This window comes from Colobus angolensis, unplaced genomic scaffold (assembly GCF_000951035.1).
Source record: "Colobus angolensis palliatus isolate OR3802 unplaced genomic scaffold, Cang.pa_1.0 Scaffold123, whole genome shotgun sequence".
Classification (NCBI taxonomy): domain Eukaryota; kingdom Metazoa; phylum Chordata; class Mammalia; order Primates; family Cercopithecidae; genus Colobus; species Colobus angolensis.
The window spans coordinates 9,635,177-9,658,186 of NW_012113475.1; the positions used below are offsets into that span (position 1 = coordinate 9,635,177).

General features: G+C 33.8%; 1 protein-coding gene across 1 annotated transcript in view; it reads right to left on the reverse strand.

The window, feature by feature from the left end:
* STPG2 (sperm-tail PG-rich repeat containing 2) overlaps window positions 1–23,010 on the reverse strand; it is a 572,525-nt gene that overhangs the window by 268,255 nt on the left and 281,260 nt on the right. Inside the window, exon 9 of the mRNA XM_011932948.1 lies at window positions 6,838–6,997. Within this exon, the coding sequence (XP_011788338.1) occupies window positions 6,838–6,997 (160 nt within the window). The remainder of the gene's footprint in view (window positions 1–6,837; window positions 6,998–23,010) is intronic.

A 23,010-nucleotide genomic window follows, 5' to 3' on the forward strand; every position in this document is an offset into this window, starting at 1 on the left:
TGTGGTGATTCCTCAAGGATCTAGAACCAGAAATACCATTTGACCAAGCAATCCCATTACTGGATATATACCCAAAGGATTATAAATCATTCTACTATAAAGACACATGCACACATATGTGTATTGTGGCACTCTTCACAATAGCAAAGACTTGGAACCAACCCAAATGTCCATCAATGATAGACTGGATAAAAAAAATGTGGCACATATACACCATGGAATACTATGCAGCCATAAAAAAAGAATGAGTTAATGTCCTTTGCAGGGACATGGATGAAGCTGGAAACCATCATTCTCAGCAAAGTAACACAAGAACTGAAAACCAAACGCTGCATGTTCTCACTCATAAGTGGGAGGTGAACAATGAGAACACATGGACACAGGCAGGAGAACATCACACAGCAGGGCCTGTCAGGGGGTGGGGTGCTAGGGGAGGGATAGCACTAGGAGAAATACCTAATGTAGATGAAGGGGTAATGAATGCTACAAACCAACATGGCACGTGTATACCTATGTAACAAACCCACATTCTGCACATGTACTCCAGAACTTAAAGTATAATAAAAAAGTTATTATTCTTGCTGTACTTTATACAGATAATCAGGCCAAATGTAATAAAGCAAATTGGTCATACTATGATTTGTCTTTATTAAAAATGGCAGACTGGAGAGATAAAAAACATGTCTCAAGAAAAATGGTACACATGTTATTAGATTCTAGTCTCATCAGTTGTTTTTGAGTTTTTTCTACAATTTAGACTAACCCTGCTTATTCCTGCGTACAACCAGCCATCTCTGGCCGCTGCTCAGAAGAAACAAGAGGAATGGATCTCATTTTTTCTTGGTACTGAAGAGTTATGTATTGCCCTGACCATACATACCTACACTTTCTGACTGAGCTCCTCTCTACCCTGAATGCAAGAGACCCAATAGTTAGGCAGCAATATTATTGCCCCTGTTCAGCCTGATGTTACAGAAGATGGATCTTCATCCCTCTCAAACCCTTAGGATTAAGGGTTCTCTTACAAAAGGGAGGGGGAAAATGTCAGAGGAGTTTGAATCCGAGTGACTCCATCTGAAGTAGTCGTTGGGTAAAATAAGGCTGAGACATTCTGGGTTGCATTCCCAGTAAGTTGCTCATTCTAATTCACAGGATTAGATAGGAGGTTGGCACAAGACACAGATCACAAAGACCTTGCTGATAAAATGGCATGCAGTAAAGAAGCCAGCTAAATCCCACCAAAAACCAAGACGGTGATGAGAGTGACCTCCAGTCATCCTCACTGATACACTCCCACCTGTGCCACAACAGCTTACAAATGCCATGGCAATGCCATAAAGTTATCCTATATGGTCTAAAAATGGAAGGAATACTCAGTTTCAAGAAATGTCAGAAAACTCATGAATAATCCACCCCTTGTTTAGTACATAATCAAGAAATAACTGTAAAAATGGGCAACCAACAGCCCCTGGGGCTGCTCTGTCTATGGAGTAGCCATTCTTTATTCCTTTATTTTCTTAATAAACTCTCTTTCACTTACAAAATAAAAGTGTTACTACTTGTTGATAATTCACCTTGTCACCCAAGAGCTCTGATGGAGAAGCACAAGGAAATTAGTGTTATTTTCATGCCTGCTAATACAACATCCATTCTGAACCCATGGATCAAAGACTAATTTCAACTTTCAAGTCTTACTTTAAAAATACATTTTGTAAGGCTATGGCCACCATACAGAATGACTCCTCTGGGATCTGGGCAAAGTAAATTGAAAACCTTCTGGAAAGGCTATACCATTACAGATATCATTAAGAACATTCATGATTCATGGGAAGACGTCAAAAGATCAACAGAAACAGAAGTTTGAAAAAGGTTGATTCCATTCCTCATGAATTGAGGGGTTCAAGATTTCAGTAGAGGAAGTAACTGCACATACGGTAGAAATAGTAAGATAACTAGAATTAGAAGTGGAGCCCAAAGATGACTGAATTTCTAAAATTTCATGATGAAACTTGAAAGGATGAGGAGTTGATTCTTGCGGATAAGCAAAGAAAGTGGTTTATTGAGACGTTGAGATGGGATTTATTCCTGGTGAAGATGCTGTGAACACTGTTGAAATAACAACAAGGGATTTCGAATATTGGATAAACTTAGTTGATAAAACAGTGATAGGGTTAGGGAGGATTAACTGTACTTTTAAAGAAGTTCTATTGTGAGTCAAGTGCTATCAAGTCACATCATATGCCACAGAGAAAGCTCATGAAAGGAAGGGTCAATCAGTGTGGCCAATTTCATCGTTGTCTTATTTTAAGAAACTTCCAGAGCCACCCCAATCTTTAGTAAACAAAATTCTGACTATTCAGCATTTACCAACATCGAAGCAAGACCCTCCAGGAGAAAAAGAAGACTCGCTGAAAGCTCAAGTAATTGTTAGCATTTTTTTAAAGCAATTCAGTGTTTTTAATTAAGTCATTTACTTTGTTTTATTTAGACATAATGCTATCGCACACTTAATAGGCTATAGTATAGTATAAACATAATTTATATGTACTGAGAAATCAAAAAACTCATGTGACTCACTTTATTGCAACCTTAGTTTTATTGCAGTGCTATGTAACCAAACTAAGCCATACTGCCAAGGTATGCCTTTATTAATTTCTCAGTGAAGCCTTCCCCATTAACATTATTTGGAACTGATTCACCACCCACTCTAAACTCTCAATCCTTTTACCTCTTGTTTGTCCCCCCATGGAATTTAAAAATGCTTGATTTTCCTTCTTCCTCTTTCTATTTATCAATATACCTCTTCATTTATTAAATGTCTCTTATATCTGAAACTAAGCTCTATGAAACAAGAATATTTACTGTATCATAGCATATATTATTCATTATTAATTTATAATTAATATTAACAATATTTAATTAATAACTGACAATTAATAAATAACAATAAATTAATATTTAGTTTAAAAATATATTATTAATTAAAATTAAAAATAAGCTCTATGAAACAAGAATATTTACTCTATCACAAGTCCCTGGAAGAGTGCTTAATATATAAGATAGTCTCAATACATATTTGTTAATTGATTGAATAGATTAATCCTATCTTGTTACCAAGATCTTCCCATGTTTAAAAAATCATATAACATTTGTAATATTTTCATAGGACTCTAGTCAGTTATGAATCAAAATTAACTAAACTCCACTTTTCTTTCCATTTAGGACATTTTGAACTTTTTATTACTCTTTTCGTTAAGTCCTTGATGTTTAAGTTTTGGTATTAATAATTGCCTTAGGATGATCTTAGAAGCAGAATTCTAGGGTCAAATGGCATTAATATTTGAAACAGTTTGCCAACCTGCCCTTAAGAAACACTGATATAAATTTATACTTTCAACACAATGTATGAGGGTCCTCAATTTTCCACTCTCAACAATGTTTATATCCATTTTCTTTTTAAATTTGTCAAGCATACCCCCGCCCCCAACCCATGACGAAAAACATGTCAATGTGAGAGATAAAGTGATGCTTAAATACTTTTCCACTTAACAATTTCACTTTACCTGAGTTAGATCAATCACAAAATCATTTACATATCCATTAATTAAAACTTGGTGTAATAAGAAAAGACTGCTTTATAATGTAATATGCCTAATTTAATTATTTCTTCATTAAACAATTCTACTGTGTTTTATTAGTCACCAAACACTAAAGGATATACAATACACTGATTGTGGATGTACTATTTCCTTCTTTAATTTAGACTAATGAAAATGACTTTTGTCCCTCTTAACTATATTCCAAAAAACTTTACTTATAAATAAAACCATTTTCATATTTCTAAATAAAGATCTAAAATAATTTGAAATAAATATATGGTTATAACATGAGTTATTGAATGTCTTACAAGTTCCATAAATCCCATGAGATTATAATTATTCACGTATGCATCAACCTCAGTTCTTAACACTTTTATCTACAAATGTAAGATATCCAGTAATCAATTTTAATTTTCCAATAATTATATAGATAGAAAGATAACAATGTACATTTTTAAGTTCTATGAGGCACAGCATTCTTTCTAGTAATATAATGACCCAAGTAACAAATATGCATATCATGCTCTCCACATTAAGTCAGACAATCTTATAGTTTCATTTATGTGTACACATACGTATACATATAACAATACTAAATAATTTTATCTGATGTATAAGAAATTTTGCATCCAACCAAAAAAGGTCTTTCCATTGCTATTAAAGCAAAACAAAATTACCAATGTTTAATAGAGAAATAATAGGGTAAAGAAACTTCTTTTCTTATTTTGTTACTAAGAACATTATATGAAAGGCCATCATTCATAAGATAAACATTGACCCACAGCATATAACAAATGGAATTATTATCACTGGATCTTTTGATTATATAATGATTTTTTAAAAATCAAATGATGTCATGTATTAGCTGTCTCTAGCAAAAGTTAGAGTCAAAACTACAAACAAAAATGGGCTATTTTCATTTTAAAGCAAAAACAATATTAGTATGTATATATTAATATTAAAAAAGAATTCTTTGTTATATTGATAAAAAAAAAGTAAAACTCTATTTAAAAATTAGGAACCTATTTAGAGACTTGATAATATCACACTTGAATCTTGTCCTTGATTAGATCAATGTAACAGAGTCTAGACAAAGGAAAGTTAATCTTCAATTACCAGAATATAGCATGATATTAATTGAACTGGCCCTGGGCACCTACTAAATCTATGTTAGAGCAATATTTTAGATGGTATACCTTAAGATAGCAGATTAAATTTAAAAGAATAATTCCATAATGACTACAATATCTACATGTCAGAGGATATAAAATTTCATATATCATGGTATCAGATAATAGCCTCAGAGGTCCATATGGCTTTTTCTAATGTGTTGATTATAGAGGCATGTGGGGTTTCTGTTATTATCCCTTTGAAGTATGGGCCACTTTAAGATGCAGGATAGCAAACTTCATGAATTACTGGTATTAACCAACATGATAAGCTCTTTTCATTTCACAAGCTGTCTACTCTGCAGTTGTACAGTGACTTTGACAGTCACTATGTCTTTGACTTCCAAATAATAACTGTCTTCCAAATGAAGATATTTCCCTTACCTCTCAAATTCTGTTAGAAGCTAGTATTGGCTTAACGTTAAGAAGAAACATGTTTCATATTATGATAAGATCTTATACCTCAAAGGAGCTTCAAAGGTTCTGAAAATGACTTTGAAATATAGTTCTCATTAATCTTTTGTATTCTCATGAGGCAAGTAGGTGGCAAATATCTCAATTGTGAAAAATAGAAACTAATGAAAGAATTAGCTAATTTGTTTGCTCTATGCGAAATACTGAAGCAATGAAAAGTCTTTCAATCCTGGCACTTAACTGGAACTCTTACTTTGCATTCCATGTGTAAGAATTTTTATGCAAAGGAGAATAAAGGGAGACAGACAAAAAATATCAGGAAATATGATACTCAACATAATCTACTTCATAAGACTCTGAGATTAATATTATTTCTTATTTAATTGATTGTGCTTGATGCTGGTGATGGTGCTGAAATGTCAAAGAACTTATTTTCCTGGGTAACCACATTTGAGTGTAGTCAGGGACATACTACAGGAGTTTGAATCCTACTTCACAGCAAAGCTAAAACCTCACAAAATCAACAATGGTGTAATAATTCAAGAGAAGAAAAAGAAAATAAAAAGTGAAATTTCAACTTAAAATGGATCTATAGGCTGGCAATATGCCTGATTTTTAAAAGGCAGTGAGAAACACAGCAAGCCTCTGGATCTCAGGCTGTCCAAGTACTATTTGCTGGATAAGTTATATTCTCCTGTTTTAGTTTTTCATTAAAAACTTTGGAAAAAAGAGTTTCTTCATTCTGTTTCATTTTTTTTCTCCATATTCTCATAAAAATTCATTACAACAGTTTGGTTACTTAGTGGGAATACACTTGCAAATTACTGTTGAAAATGATTGTTCCTGTTCTCTATCTAGTTTTCCTGTGTAAAATAGCATAACAACTGACTTATCTTCATTTTCAGCAAAAGTTACTGCATTCATTTTTAGAACAAGAATGGTGTTACTGATAGCTAAGACTATCCAAATTTTAAAAATTAAAATTATTTTTGGAATTGTAAATGCTCAAATAAATGTTTCTCTTTTTATATAGTTGCTTTCTTTATATTTGGAAAAAGAATAAAAATAATTCTGTACAACTGGCTTGATGTATATCTTCTATATGACTGATTTTCCAAATGAGGGTAAAGTGCCTTTCTCCTCTAACAACTTTAGCATGTTATGAGTTCTGTTTTTTTTCCCTAATAGAATGCTGGATGACTTTATTAGCTTTAGTAAAAGTGGTAAAATTGTCTTTGGTAAAATTAAGAGACATAACCCACCCTCCCCCAAAATCTTCTTACATTTGAAAAGGTAACTTAAATCTTCCACTGAATAAGTATTTTCTCTTTTTGGTTTTTGTCCTACACACTTAAGAGAGGCACAGTAAATGCAAATATGTGTTTACAATTACAGTAAGTCCTCACATAACATCATGGATGGGTTCTCGGAAACTGCGACTTTAAGCAAAACGATGTACAACACAGCAGCTCCTCAAATAATGTTGATTAAGTCAATGTTATTTTGTTAAAGCGCTGATGAGAAAAATGGTTTGTTATAAATTATTTTGCTTAACTTTTCAGTCTCCACGAACCTATCAATAATTCTAGCTATTTTAATATGGAAACCTTAGAATTTTTTTTCCTGGTAGCTTTATAAGGACTATCTAGACTTACCTGGCCCATCAGTCATTTTTTCTAGGCACCGAGGAGTTGCACTAAGAAAAGAGGCATGTTTTCTTTTAGCCACGAAACTACGAGGTGGCATATATTTATGCTTAACTTGGGACATCTCATATGATTTGTGAACATCATAGCTGCCTGGCGCTGGAGTAACCTGAAAAAAATGTTGATAGATGAGCATAAATATATCTTACATTGAAAATATCCAAGAAGATATCAGATGGATGGTTACAGTAAGCAATAAGTAGAAAAATCCTAAAACTTTTATTAATTAAACATTAAAACGACAAACTTAAAAAAGAATTCTTAAATCTATGCCCGCCTAACAAAAATATAAATTTACTTGCCAAAATTAAAGTAAAATAAACACAAGTATGAACTTTAGGATCATTTTCTTTAAAAAATAGCTTTCATGATATAAATCAAATATATTCAATTTAATCATGAAAATCAAATTGCTTACAAGAATGAGAACAATGATTACCTGTTTTCCTAAGCAGCAGAACTATTCCTGCTTTACTGTTCTAAGTGAATATACTTTACTTATTCTACAAAATGAGACTGCTTATTTCATTTTTAATAATTACAATTAAGTTAGAAGGCTTCCTCTTTTATTATTTATGGTTCTTTATATGAACTGCAGTCATAGTAACATTTTTAATCAACATGAACCCACATGGATATTAATAAATATAATAATAATACTAAAGTAAAAGAAATGTAAGTGCCATATATTTGTTGGACAAGTAATGCCTTGAACAATTAGCTAATTATCTCAGTGAAAACTTTTTAAAACTAATTTTCCTCAAATTATAACATATTCCTTTGAAATCTGTTCACCTAGATTATGTATAAAGACCAAAACTTTTTAAGTGTTAATGATTTCCCAGTAGGCAGAAAAGTGTTACGGCAAGCATGTGGACTCTGGCACTAGATTTCCTAGGTTCCAAATATCTGCTGCTTACTAGCTATGTGACCTCAAAGAAGCCACTTACCCTCTGTGATCCTGAGTTTTTGCATATGTAAAGTGAGAAAAATGATCATACTTATTTCATAATATTATTCTGAAGATTAAATGAGTTAAAATGAGTAATGTACTTAGCTTGGTACCTGTTTCTATAAAAGGGTTAAGTGGATCTTACTATTCTGGAAAAGTTAATTTCAATGCAAAAAAAAAAAAAAAAAGGCTGAACAGTCAGGGTTTGAGCTAACAGGGAAGTATTTTAAAGTTTCAAATCAGTCAAACAAAATTGGATACTGAGAAAGCACACTTTTGAAGTCCCTCTAGGAGCCATATTTTAGAAAACATATTTTTTCTTGTTCCTTACATCCATATTATCACCCTCAAGCATATGCTAACATTATCTTCCACTTTCAAAGAATCACAAAATATGGTAAGATCATGACTAGGGTAGGGGATTCTTACATGAAACTCCCACTTCTGGTTTGAGTCCCATGTTAAACATGAAATGTCATGATAGGTAAGTCATCTAAGAGATGCTGGAAACCATTTTCTTTTTGCCTGCATCAAGAGTATATACAGTAAGGGTAGGCGGAAAATAAGCAATAGAGGCAATATTTCCATAGATGATTTGTGTATCTTTCGGGGCTGCCTCTATAGTATGTGAAAAGAAACTGGAAGAGATTATAAAAACACAAAGAGATCCTGTGCATACAATATGCCCAGTGTAAACAGGAAAGCTTTGTGAAGATCTTGATTGTGCCTACTATCACTTTAGTTATCTTATCGAAGCCATTATTGTTCCCACTTCCTGTAACACCCTACCTGGTGTCACCATCTATTTCTTCTTCCAGTGCCTAGACTGGATATAATTGATAAGTTTGGCTACTGCCATACAGAAACTATTTTTTTAATAACTTGAAGCAAAGACAAGAAACTGCATCAGTGATCAGTATTCTTCAACAATAGTTTGTTCACACCTGGAAAAGTTTGTCAACTAGTTCCTGAAATTCAGTAGATTCACTGCCTCTCCTACTAATCCAATGTATATTACCCTTGTTCATAACAACCTCTATCTATGCATATTTATTCTTCTCTGAAATGTATTCCCTGCTTGTCTACTTTACTGATGTTCCTTCCTCTTTCTACTCATCTTAAATTCTCATTTTATTTGACCAAGAGATGAACATTTCAAGTAAATATCCCAAGCTGATGATTAATAGGACAAATCTGAAATTCTGTCTAGGAACAATAATTTAAACAATACCTATATACTGTATAGTACCTTAAATCAGTTGAATATCATGTCGGGGAAATAGCATTTGTAGATGAGATCATCAAATTTGTTGGTGATTCTTTATACATCACAGAAAATAAAGAAGGGACATGAAGAATGGATATAATAGACATTTCTCATGGTTTTTATTTTCTTTTTGGCTTATTGTATGACTTTTTTCTCATGCCAATATTTAAATCCTGTTCCTGCATTTGGGAAACTCCACATTATACAGCAGAGAATCTGGGTCCCAACACAAAAGCTAAAAATGTCTGGCTCTCATCTTCCTGGCCTCATTTTTTAGCTAGAACATGAATCCTTGTCCTAGACTTAGTGTCCTGACTTCCTCATCCGGAAAACAAAAGCCCTACCCTAAAATAACATAAAGAAGCATAAAATCTGTATAATTAATGTGCATAAAATTCTTAAAATGTTTTCTGATACATAAGGAGTACCAGTGTTGGCTTTCATTGCTATCATCATTGCCATTGGCATTATTATCTTTATTAGGTATAGGACTACGTGAACCCCTCAGTAATATCTCCCTTACCTGAAGAGAGATGCTAATGGGATATTAAAAGGGAAGTCTCTAGTATTTTAAGCTACAAACAAATCAAAAGTAGTTAAGTTGTTGAGAATCACATAAAGACAATGTTCCAGGAAGTGTAAAAAAAAATTCACTGGTTTCAACTACTTCAAAGGAAGGTGGGTCAGCCTGTTTGTATTTTGGCAAAACCATCTCACACACCTTCTGAATTTATTCATTTCTGTCAAGTCAAAGTCCCTATAAAATTCTACATGCTCAATACCCATGCAAAAACTCACTTAAAACTCAAGCCTAACTGACCTGTAACCCCATAGACCAAGAGATTAACATTTCTTGGTCTGATTTCATACAAATTCAGAATTTGTATGAAAAGGATTCAGCATTTCCAACTGAATGAAATTGGAAAAATTCTGAGTTTGTATGAAATCAGGAGGTTTGAAACCTCCTGAAACCTCCTGATTTCATACAAATTCAGTTTTTCCAGAATCAAGAGGTTTCAGGAGGTATGAAACCTCCTAATTTTATACATATTCAGAATTTTTCCAATTTCACCGAATGTTCCCTGCTATTTTGACATATGAAATTACATATACTCTCTGATCTCAGACATGTGAAACTGCATGTAGGCTTTGATCTTCAAAAACCTTGGTTACAAAACATCAACAAGTAAACCCCTCAGCCACAGAAAGGAATGGAGCATTCAATCCCTAAATTGTCTCCCATGTTGTAGCACATTGCAAATAAAGATTGACCTCAAGTTTTAGTCTCAGAATAAAGTTTTCTTTTACCATGCTATGGTAAAAGATCTGGAAATACTTTTACTTCATATTCACTTTGAATAATAGTTTTACTAAATATAGAATTTTTGCTTGAAATTTTTTACTCTCAGCCTTTTGCATGTCACTTCACTAATTTCTGACCTCCACTGATTCTGATGAGAAGTCTACAATTAGTGATATTGTTTCCACTACATAAGTTTCCTTTTTCTTGTTACTTTCAAGATGTTACCTTTGTTCTCTTCCACTAGTTTGACTATAACGTGTGTAAGGGTGAGTTCTCCTTAAATATATTCTACTTGGAGTTCACTTAACTTCCTGGATTCATAGATTAGTGTTTTTTTATTACATTTGGAGAGATTTCAGCAATTATGTCTTCAAATACTTTTCTGCTCCTTTCTTTTTCACCTCTCCTTCTGGGACTTTTATTATCCATATGCTGAAATACTTGACATTGACCCACAGGTGTCAAACTACTCATATTGTTCAATCTTGTTCTCTGTTTCTCATATTCAATGATTTCTATTGATCTATCTTTCACTTCATTAATTATGTCTTCTGCCCTCTCAAATCTCCTGAGCTCAGTTAGTAAATTTTTTATTTATGTTTTTGTACTTTACAACTTTAGAATTATTTTCGTTCTTTTGTTTGTTTCTTTGCTTGCTTCTATTATCTATTGAAATTCTCTATTGGCTCACTGCTAGCATGTTTTTCTTTAATTATTTAATCATAAGTTCCATTAATTTTTTGAAAAAAATTTAATAGCTGATATTTACATATCTAATAAGTTTTGGTTGAAAAGTAGACATTTTAAGATAAGATAGCAACTCTGGATTTTTTTTTCTTTAATGAGATTTGTTGTCCATTTCACCTAAGTTTTCAAATTTCAAATTTGTTAATAATGCAAACTGTTTGCTTTTTGCTTCAGAATCTGTAGAGATGTCCTTTTCATTTCTGAAATTTGTCATTTAAGCCATTTCTCATTTTTTCTTACTAAGTAACATTATAAGGTGGTTTATTCTATTCGATCTCTTTAGAATAGATTTATCTAAATATATAGGTTTATCTTTACATTTGAATTTGTTTCTTTCTTCTTAAAGTTATTTATGTCAGTATTTGCTTTGCATATATGTGGAACTGTGCATACAACTTTAAATTATCATATTATTCTGGTTAATTAAACATTTTAAAAATATTGACCGACCATGACCGTTTACTTCTAAATTGCTTTTTGTTTTAACATATTTTATCTAGAATCAAAATAGCTACTCCCGGATTTCCATCAATGAGTAAGTTTTGACAAACCATTACTGATAAACAGTTAAGTTTTGATAAAGCTTGGCATTAAATTTTAGAAATAGTAAAATTTTAAAATTATTGTTTGAAAGATATCAGAGATTGGTAATAATAGGAGGATTTTTGTGCTCAATTCCAAAAAGTAGAAGAGACCTTCCTATGTAAATTGAGATTACAAGCTGTGTTCCATTCCTGTGGCCATTTACTAAGTCTGGGCAAGGGCTAAAGACTGGTATTGTCACAGATTATTCAAAGAGAAAAAGGAATTTGTGGGGCGTTTGAAAGTCACATAGTATAGCATGACTATGAGAGAATAAAGGCTGAGAGAAGGGAGCCTGAACTTCTGAACCTGAACCTCAGCCTAAACTCAGAGGAGCCTGAACTCATCATCACTGATTCTTTACTATGAAATATTTACTGAATACTGAAGCAGGCAAAAGCATAGAGATCTGGACTGGAAAGACAGAGTAAAATCTCCAGTAATCTAGTGATGCCTAGGAGACAACATCACACTAGAGGTATGACTGACAACAAATACAAGTTTATTCCTCAAGATAGTTGCCATATTTTAAATCTAAATCAGATACAAAACTAAAGTTGAAAACACTGAAGGGTTGAATATGCAGGAAAGAAGGGAAAGGGAACTTCAGACTCTCAATCAAAAAACCAGGAAGGCAACCGGGCGCCGTGGCTCACACCTGTAATCCCAGCACTTTGGGAGGCCGAGGCGGGTGGATCACGAGGTCAGGAGTTCGAGACCAGCCTGACCAACATGGTGAAACCCCCATCTCTACTAAAAACACAAAAATTAGCCAGGCGTGGTGGCACGTGCCTGTAGTCCCAGCTACTCAGGAGGCTGAGGCAGGAGAATCACTTGAACCCAGGAGGTGGAGGTTGCAGTGAGCCAAGATCGTGCCACTGCACTCCAGCTTGGCAGCAGTGTGAAACTCTGTCTCAAAAAAAAGGCAACATGGAGGGCACAGGACCATGAAGGCAGAGTGAAATATCAGTCTTTGCTTAGGAGACAAACTTACTGGAAAGAAAAGCCTGCAACAATATGCAGTAGGTCTAATAGCAAGAGGTATATGAAAGAAATTCATACAATACACTAGAGTTAAAATTCTGAGCAATTAAACCAGAACTACTTCCTCTTTCAAGTTACGAAATAAATGTTCTTCCATTTCTGTGCATGTATATCTTATAACTTGTTCTAGCTGTTATTTCGTAGTTAAGTATATTCTAGCCTAAAATTTTATTTCAAATTCCTAAATACATAATTTTAAGTCACATATAACTTCTTTTACAATGAAGCTTGTCATTATCATTGAAGTGACTTAAGAAGACTTCAAACTTTCAATCAAAACTTTCAAGCAAAATCTTTAATCAAATATATATGGTGAAAAACTTTATAGGCTATAAATACAGTTATGTTTGCCTAAATATTCAGAAAACTTTGTTTAAGCAATTTGCCAATCTACTTATCCAAATTGCTTAAATTTGGTTCTATAAAGAAGAAAGGCATTTCAGATGATAATCAAATTATCTTTGTTTTACATGTTGCAAATTATAACTACTAATGTCATCCTTGCCATTTTAAGCATCTCTAATATTCATCATTGTAAATATATGCCTCGTAAAATACATGACTTAGAAAGGAACGTGTTATTTTGATAGGAAAAAATATTTTAAAATAGATATAAAATTATAGTATTAATTGTAAGCAATAGGTAAAAATTGAAAATACTGACTTTATTTCCAACCTCTCCTAGCACACCGGAAAAGACCATTTAGGCCAATGTTTTATGAAAGGAATTAGAATTGCCTGGAAAACATGATACTTCAAAGCTCAGTAAAAACTAACAAAAAGTACTGATAGTCAAAATCACATAGGCAATAACACAACGGACTTAACCTAGTTCCTGCAACATAACATTATGCTAGTCATATTTGAATCACAAAGTTTTAGTTGTGTTCTGGATATTTGCACTTCATTATCCTCAGATAGCCTTAAAATAAAACTTATTATCTTCCCTTACCTCCAGCTACCAAACGATGTTTCTTTCCTCACTGATTTACAAAAAAATTCTATGTTTAGCCAAGCCTAAAAACGCAAAGCTGGCTTTTACTTTTATTCACCTTTCTCTCACATATCTAAAAATGACCAAGGTTATATCTATTGTAACCTCTCTCACCTTAGACTTTGCTGTCCTTCACTACCACAAAGATCCTGGCATGGGCTCCAAAATACTTATTACTTGGCAGTTGGACTACCTGCCTATTTTAGCGTTAGGTCTTTTAGTCCACAACTATTTGCATGCTAGTAGCCAATAAATTATTGTACTAAAAATGACATAAACCTGCTAAAAACCCCCACTGGTTCCCCAGTGCCTATGGGAAAAAAATTCAGGAAACTCTCCTTGGCATCCAAAGCCTCTTTTCAATTTGAAGGCAAATTTACAACTGTAAAAGCCAGTTCAAGCAGAATCTCTTTCATTAAGCATCCTCGAGAATCCTAGCTAGAAGTGATATCTGAATTCTTTTATTATTCATTATTTGCATAAATACATAAACATAAATAACACACTGAACAAATATACTATACATATTTGAACATTTACTACTTTGTTTATATAAGGGCAAGAAGTAGATAAAACTGTCTGATGAGAAGGAAGACAAAATTTCCTCAGATAAGATTCAATTTACCCTTCAAATTTATGGATTAATTTTTCTATTATTCTCTCAAATTAGTGAAAAATGACAGTAGAAATCTAGGGATATACAAGCTCCATAATATCATCCGGTATTTAGGTCCTTTCATGTTTTTTGCTGCATCGTATTTAGGTTGTGACCCTCATCCTTATATTCTCTCAAGATATTGACTGTGGGTCCTGTCATAATGTTTTGATTTCAAAAATAAAGCAGAGAAAGGGTAAAAAGCAAAAATTGTTTAACAACTATAAAAGCCTTTTCTGAAGTATTTTCTGAAAGCCTAAGCTAGTAACTTCTGCTTTCTTTGCATTGGTTAAAAGTGTGCCAAATAACCACCCTCAAGCTGCAAGGGAACCCTGAAAAAGTAGTTGCTTTACCTGGGCACATTGTTATTCAAAATAAAATTGGGTTCTGTTAGCAAGAAAGAAAGAATAAATGAATACTGAGTAAGAAACTAATAATGTCAGTCATAATAGCTCTCTGTTTTTGAGGTCATTAGAACTGTAAAAAGTTAACTCACTTCAGAAACTATGTGTAATATTGAACTAACTTTGTCAAAAGCTTTCTGATCATGGTTTATTCATTCACTTTAGTCTCTAATTCTTGTTAATCCTTTGAGTCTCAAATCTTCCCTGAATTCATTAGCTCTTTCAGCTCTGATATGCTCTCACAATACACAACTTTTAACTTTGCAGCAGTTATTATATTTGCAATTAAACAAGTCTCTAATTACTTGTTTAATATCACCCATCACCATAGGAATGAGAGAGCTCCTTGAGTGTTCAGAAAGCCTCTATTTTGCATATCATTGTATCTCCCAGAATGGCAAATGTCTTTGCAAACAGTAAGTGATTGACAAATATTTTTTAATCAATGAATGAATATGTGAGTTATGCGTGTGTGAATGAGTCTAACAGTATCTAACAGAATGAGTCTACCTTGAGGCTTTCTTTTTGTTTAGCCTTGTTGTTGAGTTCTTCCATAACAGTAGGGCTGATACTATGCCTTTAAAGTATTTTCAACCCATACAATGCTTAAATTTACCTCATATGTAATCAGTTCTATATTCTTTATTTAGCAAAGCCTAAAAATACAAAGCTAGCTTTTTCTTTTGCTCACCTTTCTGTGTTGTATAAATATTTTTCAAATACTGCTTTCGCTAAGGATGTTCCTGTTTCTAATAAAGGTAGATATAATTTATAATCTCAGAAATGATATAGAAGTAGGAATATGTCCATTAAAACTTTGATCAAGGACTAACTTTCACAAAATCATTACAGAGTGTCTCCACATAGTTAAATTTGATTAATATTTAATGTGAGATGCATTTTCTTCTCTTTGCTATCAAAAAGTAGACTTTGACTTTTAAAGCTTAAGTTTTCATGACCACCTTTGACATTAGTTTTACAGAAAAAAAAATGTGCATCTCAGCATATTAAAGTAAAATACAAGAACAGAAATGGCCTATATAACCTTTCTCTTCCTGCAAATGCTAATGCTACTGAGGCAGAGAATAAGCAGATTATCACCAATTATAATAGATCTAATTGACATAATATCCATTCTTCAGAGTTCCACTTTTAGTCTAAAAGTTAATTCTTTTGTAATGTTGAATGTAAAGACAGAGAAATTCTTTAAAAAGGACATAATTGCTCCTAGTACCAGTTGAACAGATTTGGATATGGCATTAAAAATCACCTTGATAAACTTGAAGTAAATTTTGAACATAAGTTGTGAGAGATGTGTGAATTTAAACAGCAGAGTTAGGAAAATTATTCATTAACCCTAGAGAAATGTCTACAAGTAAGATTCCAATCAATTTATGTTCATACTTTTTAAAATCAAATGAATCTTAACATCATCTACTTTGGTTCAGTATGGCAAGAAACATCCCTTGTACATAAATAGAAATCATTTTAAGGTAGTGCTACTAAAATACCACAGAACTTGAAGTCAGAATTGCTGGGTTATATTTATAGCCTTATTATTAACTTTTAAAAAGCCCTCAAGAACCTCACCTGCTCATTTACACCCCCCACCATGAAGTATGTGGAAGGTCACTGTGCACAAGGCATTTCTCTGTATTCTTTATCCTGTGAGATTGTCAGTGAGACGAATTGTAGAACTACTTATATTTGGAACCTGCCTCCACCATAGTAAGGGTAATGGTGGGCAGGATGGTCCAGCCTTTCTTTCCTAAGCTACAAATATCTCAACATCCCATTACCCACTTCAAAAACAATTATGTAGTTATATTTAGACAGAGAATAGTAATGGTGATAACAGGGAGAAATACACTACGCATAAGGTAAAGAGAAAGGAGAAAATCAAGATGAGTAAGACAAGGTATGGAACAACAAGAAAAGAACATTGTCTAGACAGAGACGTATAGATCCCTGATAATATTCACCATACTCCCAAGGTAATTATGTTTTCCATGTTATGACACATAGATTGTAGGTCTCAATAGAAAAAGGCAAATTGCACATTTGAATTGCAGGAAATCTAATTATTCTACCCTAATGTTCCTATAAATACATATATTTTCTAATGAATGAAATATATTTTCAATACTCCCATCTGCTGCCAGATTTATAGTGCTTATGTGACATCAAAAAATTGTAAAAGTTCATGTATACTTTTAAAACAAACCTGCATGTTCTGCACATGTATCCCAGAACTTAGAATAAAATAAAAAATTTTAAAAGAATATCCAAAAAAAATTGTGCAAGTTAGCTTACATTTCATGTCAAATTTAATAACACATTTTTTAGTGACACTAAATATTTATTGATTAAATAAACAAAAAAAGAAGAAGAAAGCATTCAATAAAAAGACTCCAAGGGCGCTATTACTATTTTCCACCATCACATTTAAAAGCTATAGTTATTTAAAACAACCAAAATACTTTTAACTTTATATGAATCAAAAACAGATCATTTAAAAAAAAATGTGTGAATATTCTTACTTCTTCCTTCTCTTCTCTTGGAGAATTTGGTAGGCTGTTTCCCCTGTTGTATAAACAAAATGCTATGAAAGTGATAGTGTTTTTATTTTTTTATTTAGAAACTGGGTCTCATTCTCTCACCCAGGCTGGAGTGTAGTGACATGATCATAGCTCACTGCACCTTCAAGCTCCTGGGCTTGAGAGCTCCTCCCTGCTCAGCCTCCTGAGTAGCTGGAACTACAAGCACATGCCACCATGCTTAAACTAATTTGGGGCTCTTTGTGGGGAATTTTGTGTGTTTTTTGTTGTTCTTTATTTGTTTTTTAAATATAACATCTCGTCATCTTTCCCAGGCTGGTCTTGAACTCCTGGGCTCAAGTGATCCTCCTGCCTTGGTTTGCCAAAGTGCTGGGATTATAGGTGTGAGCCACTATTCTCAAATGCTACTCTATTTTAGTATCTGCCTATCAGCCTAACAACAAACATTTATGGTCTTTCTTATGCACTGGAGTTAATGTCTACCAGTAGTAAAGGTTATGGCCTCTGAAGCTGTGTTTCTGGGATCAAGCCCTGAGTCAACATTTTTGCTGGCCATATAACCATATAACCATATAACCATGGTCAAATTATATGTCTCAGTTTTCTCATCTGTAAAATGGGTCTAATAATAATAATAGCTTCTATCTTCTTGAGTTATAAAGATTAAATGAGTTAATATATGTAGCACACAAGGCACATAAATAAGCACTACTTAAACTTTAGTTATTATTGAATAATAATATAATATAATGTATCATATATAATTTATATAATATGTATAATTATTATACCTCATTTATTTCATTATTTACACTAGTAAATATACATTCAATTAAAAGTATTTTTAAAAACATGGGGATCAGGGAATAAAACAGACATGAGAAACATAGCAAAGTGGCCGGGTGCGGTGGCTCAAGCCTGTAATCCCAGCACTTTGGGAGGCCGAGACGGGTGGATCACAAGGTCAGGAGATCGAAACCATTCTGGCTAACACGGTGAAACCCTGTCTCTACTAAAAATACAAAAAATTAGCCGGGCGAGGTGGCAGGCATCTGTAGTCCCAGCTACTCAGGAGGCTGAGGCAGGAGAATGGTGTGAACCCGGGAGGTGGAGCTTGCAGTGAGCGGAGATCCGGCCACTGCACTCCAGCCTGGGGGCAGAGCGAGACTCTGTCTCAAAAAAAAAAAAAAAGAAACATAGCAAAGTACAAAATGGCAGGTATCAAGGTATCAATTCTACCATATCAATAATGACATTACATGTGAATGTATTACACAATCCAAACAAAAGGCAGGTACCGGTTTTATTAGATTATTTTTTCTTTTCATTAACTTTTAAGTTAAGTGGTACATGTGCAGGATGTGCAGGTTTGTTATGTAGGTAAACAAGTGCAATTTTGGTTTGCTGAACAGATCATTCCATCACCTAGGTATTAAGCCAAGTATTCATTAGATACTCTTGCTGATGCTCTCCCTCCCCCAACCTCCTGCCTCCAATAAGGCCCCAGTGTGTGTTGTTCTCCACCATGTGTCCATGAGTTCTCATCATTCAGCTCCCACTTATAAGTGGGAACATGTGGTATTTAGTTTTCTGTTCCAGGGTTAGATTGCTGAATATAATGGCTTCCAATTCCATTAATGACCCTGCAAAGGACGTAATTTCATTCCTTTTTATGGCTGCATTGTACTCCATGGTGTGTATGTACCACATTTTCTTTATCCAGTCTATCATTGAGGAGCATTTGAGCTGATTCCACATCTTTGCTATTGTAAATAGTGCGGCAACAAATATACGCATGAATGTATTTCCCTGCTTAATAATAGAATGATTTATATTCATTTAGGTATATTCCCAGTAAGAAGATTGCTGAGTCAAATGGTATTTCTGCCTCTAAGTCTTTGAGGAATCGCCACAGTATTCCACAGTAGTTGAACTAATTTATACTGCCACCAGCAGACGGTATCTCATTGTGGTTTTGATTTCCAGTTCCCTGATGATCAGTGAGGTTGAGCTTTTTTTCCTGTGCTTGTCTTCTGCATTTATGTCTTCTTTTCAGAAACGTCTGTTCATGTCCTTCGCCTACTTTTTAATAAGGTGTTTTTTTCTTGTAAACGTAAGTTCCTCTAGACTCTGATTATTAGACCTTTGTCAGATAGATTAATTGCAAAAATGTTCTCCAATTCTGTAGGTTGCCTGTTCACTCTGATGATAGTTTCTTTTGCTGTGCGGAAGGTCTTTAGTTCAATTAGATCCCATTTGTCAATTTTGGCTTTTGTTGCAATTGCTTTCAGCGTTTTCATCATGAAATCTTTGTCCATGCCTATGTCCTAAATGGTATTGCCTAGATTTTCTTCTAGGTTTTTATAGTTTTGGGTTTTACATTTAAGTCTTTAATTCATCTTGCATTAATTTTTGAATATGGTATAAGAAAAAGGTCCAGTTTCAATTTGCTGCATATGGCTAGCCAGTTCTTGCAGCACCATTTATTAAATAGGAAATTCTTTCTCCATTGCTTGTTTTTGTCAAGTTTGTCAAATATCAGATGGCTGTAGGTGTGTGGTCTTAATTCTGAGTTCTCTATTCTGTTCTATTCGTCCATGTATCTGTTTTTGCACCAGTACCATGATTTGTTTACTGTAGCCCTGGACTATAGTTTGCAGTCAGGTAGCCTGATGCCTCCAGCTATGTTCTTTTTGTTTAGGATTTTCTTGGCTATTTGACCACTTTTTTAGTTGCATATGAATTCTGAAATAGTTTTTTCTAACTCTGTGGAGAATGTCAATGGTGGTTTAATGGAAATAGCATTGAATCTATAAATTACTTTGGGCAGAATGGCTATTTTCATGATACTGATTCTTATCCATGAGCATGGAATGTTTTTCCATTTGTTTGTGTACTCTCTGATTTATTTGAGCAGTGATTTGTAGTTCTCCTTAAAGAGATCCTTCACTTCCCATGTTAGCTCTATTCCTAGGTATTTTATTCCTTTTTAACAATTGTGAATAGGAGCTTACACATGATTTGGCTCTCAGCTTACCTGTTGTTGGTGTATAGGAATGCTGGCAATTTTTGCACATGGATTTTGTATCCTGAGAGTTTGCTGAAGTTGTTTATGAGCTTAAGAAGCTTTTGGACTGAGACAATGATATTTTCTAGATATAGGATCATGTCATCTGCAAACAAAGATAATTTCACTTCCTCTCTTCCTATCTGAATATGCTTTATTTCTTTTTCTTGCTTGATTTCCCTGGCCAGAATTTCCAATACTATGTTGAAGAGAAGTGGTGAGAGAGGGCATCCTTGTCTTAATTTTCAAGGGGAATGCTTCCAGGTTTTGTTCATTTGGTACAATATTGGCTGTGGGTTTGTAACATATGGCTCTCATTATTTTGAAGTATGTTATTTCAATACCTACTTCATGGAGTGTTTTTAACATGAAGAGATGTTGAGTTTTATCAAAGGCCTTTTCTGCATCTATTAAGATAATCATGTGGTTTTTGTCTTTATTCTGTTTATGGGATGAATCACATTTATTGATTCATATATGTTGAAAAAATCTTGCATCCTAGAAAGGAAGCCAACTTGATTGTGGTGAATGAGCTTTTTGATGTGCTGCTGGATTCAGTTTGCCAGTATTTTATTAAGGATTTTTGCATTGATGTTCACCAAAGATATTGACTTGAAGTTTTCTTTTTCTCTTGTATCCCTGCTATCAGAATGGTTCTGGCCTCAAAGAATGAGTTAGAGAGGAGTCCCTTCTTTTCAACTTTTTGTCATGGTTTCCATAGAAATACCAGCTCTTCTTTGTAGCTCTGGAATAATTTAGCTGTGAATCCATCTGGTGTTGGCTTTTTTTTTTGGTTGGTAGGCTATTCATCACTGCCTCAATTTCAGAACTCACCACTGGTCTATTCAGGCATTCCATTTCTTCCTGTTTCAGTTTTGGGAGGGTGTATGTTTCAAGAATCTAACCATTTCTTCTAGATTTTGTAGTTTATGGTCATAAATGTGCTTATAGTATTCTCTAATGATTATTTATATTTCTGTGGGGTCAGTGGTGATACCCCTTATCATTTCTGACTGTGTGTATGTGATTCTTCTCTATTTTCTTCTTTATTAGTCTAACTAGCAGCCTATCTATTTTATTATTTTTTTCAAAAAATAGCTCCTGGATTCATTCATTTTTTTCAAGGTTTACTCATATCTCTATCTCCTTCAGTTATGCTCTGATAAAAGAAAATCACCAAATAAACAAAACAAGGCACAAGAGAGCAATCCTGGAAAAACAGAGATATGTAACCTTTTAGACAGAAAATTCAAAGTAGCTGAGTTGAGGAAACTCAAGAAAATTCAAGATAACACAGGAAAGGAAATCAGATTTCTATCAGATAAATTTAACAAATAAATTAAAATAACTTAAAAAATCAAGTAGACTTTCTAGAGTTGAAACATGCAATTGAAATGCTGAGGAATGCATCACACTCTCCTAATACCAGAATTTATCAAGCAGAAGGAAGAATTAGTGAGCTTGAAGAAAAGCTATGTGAAAATATGCAGTTGGACGATACAAAAAAATTAATAAAAAACAATAAAGCATACCTCCAAGATCTACAAAAGAGTCTCAAACCGGCAAATCTGAGTTATTGGCCATATGGAGGAGGTAGAGAGACAAGGGTAGACAGTTTAATAAAAGTGATAATATCAGAGAACTTTCCAAACCTAGAGGAGATAACAACATTCAATTACAAGAAGGATACAGAAAGCCAAGCACATTTACCACAAACAAGATTACCTCAAGTCATTTAATAATCAAATTCCCAAAGGTCAAGGATCAAGAAAGAACTCTAAAAGCAGGAAGAGAGAAGAAATAAATAACATAGAATGGAGCTCCAACATGTCTGACAGCAGAATTTTTCGTGCAAACCTTACAGGCCAGGAAAGAGTAGCATGACATACTATTCATTTTTTTAATTTATTTTATTTCAATAGTTTTGGAGAAACAGGTGGTTTTCAGTTACACAAAGAAGTTATTTAGTAGTGATTTCTGAGAGTTTGGTGTACCCATCATCTGAGCAGTGTACATTGTACCCAATGTGTAGTCTTTTATCCCTCTCTCCCATCCCACCATCTCTCTGAGTCCCCAGAGTCCATTATATGATTCTTATCCCTTTGTGTCCTCACAGCTTAACTTCCACTTATAAGTGAGAACATAGACATTTGGTTGTCCATTCCTCAGTTACTTCACCTAAAATAATAGTCGCCAACTCCATCCAGGTTGCTGTGAATGCCATTATTTCATTCCTTTTCATGGCTGAGTAGTAGTCCATGGTGTACATAAACCACATTTTGATTATCCACTCATTGGTTGATGGACATTTAAGCTGATTCCATATTTTTGGAATTGTGAATTGTGCTGCTATAACATGTGTGTGCAAGTGTCTTTTTCATATAATGACTTCTTTCCTCTGGGTAGATACCCAGTAGTGGAATTACTGGATCAAATGGTAGTTCTACTTTTAGTTCTTTAAGAAATATACGGAGGGGCAGAGCAAGATGGCCGAATAGGAACAGCTGCAGTCTCCAACTCCCAGCGCGAAGGACACAGAAGACCGGTGA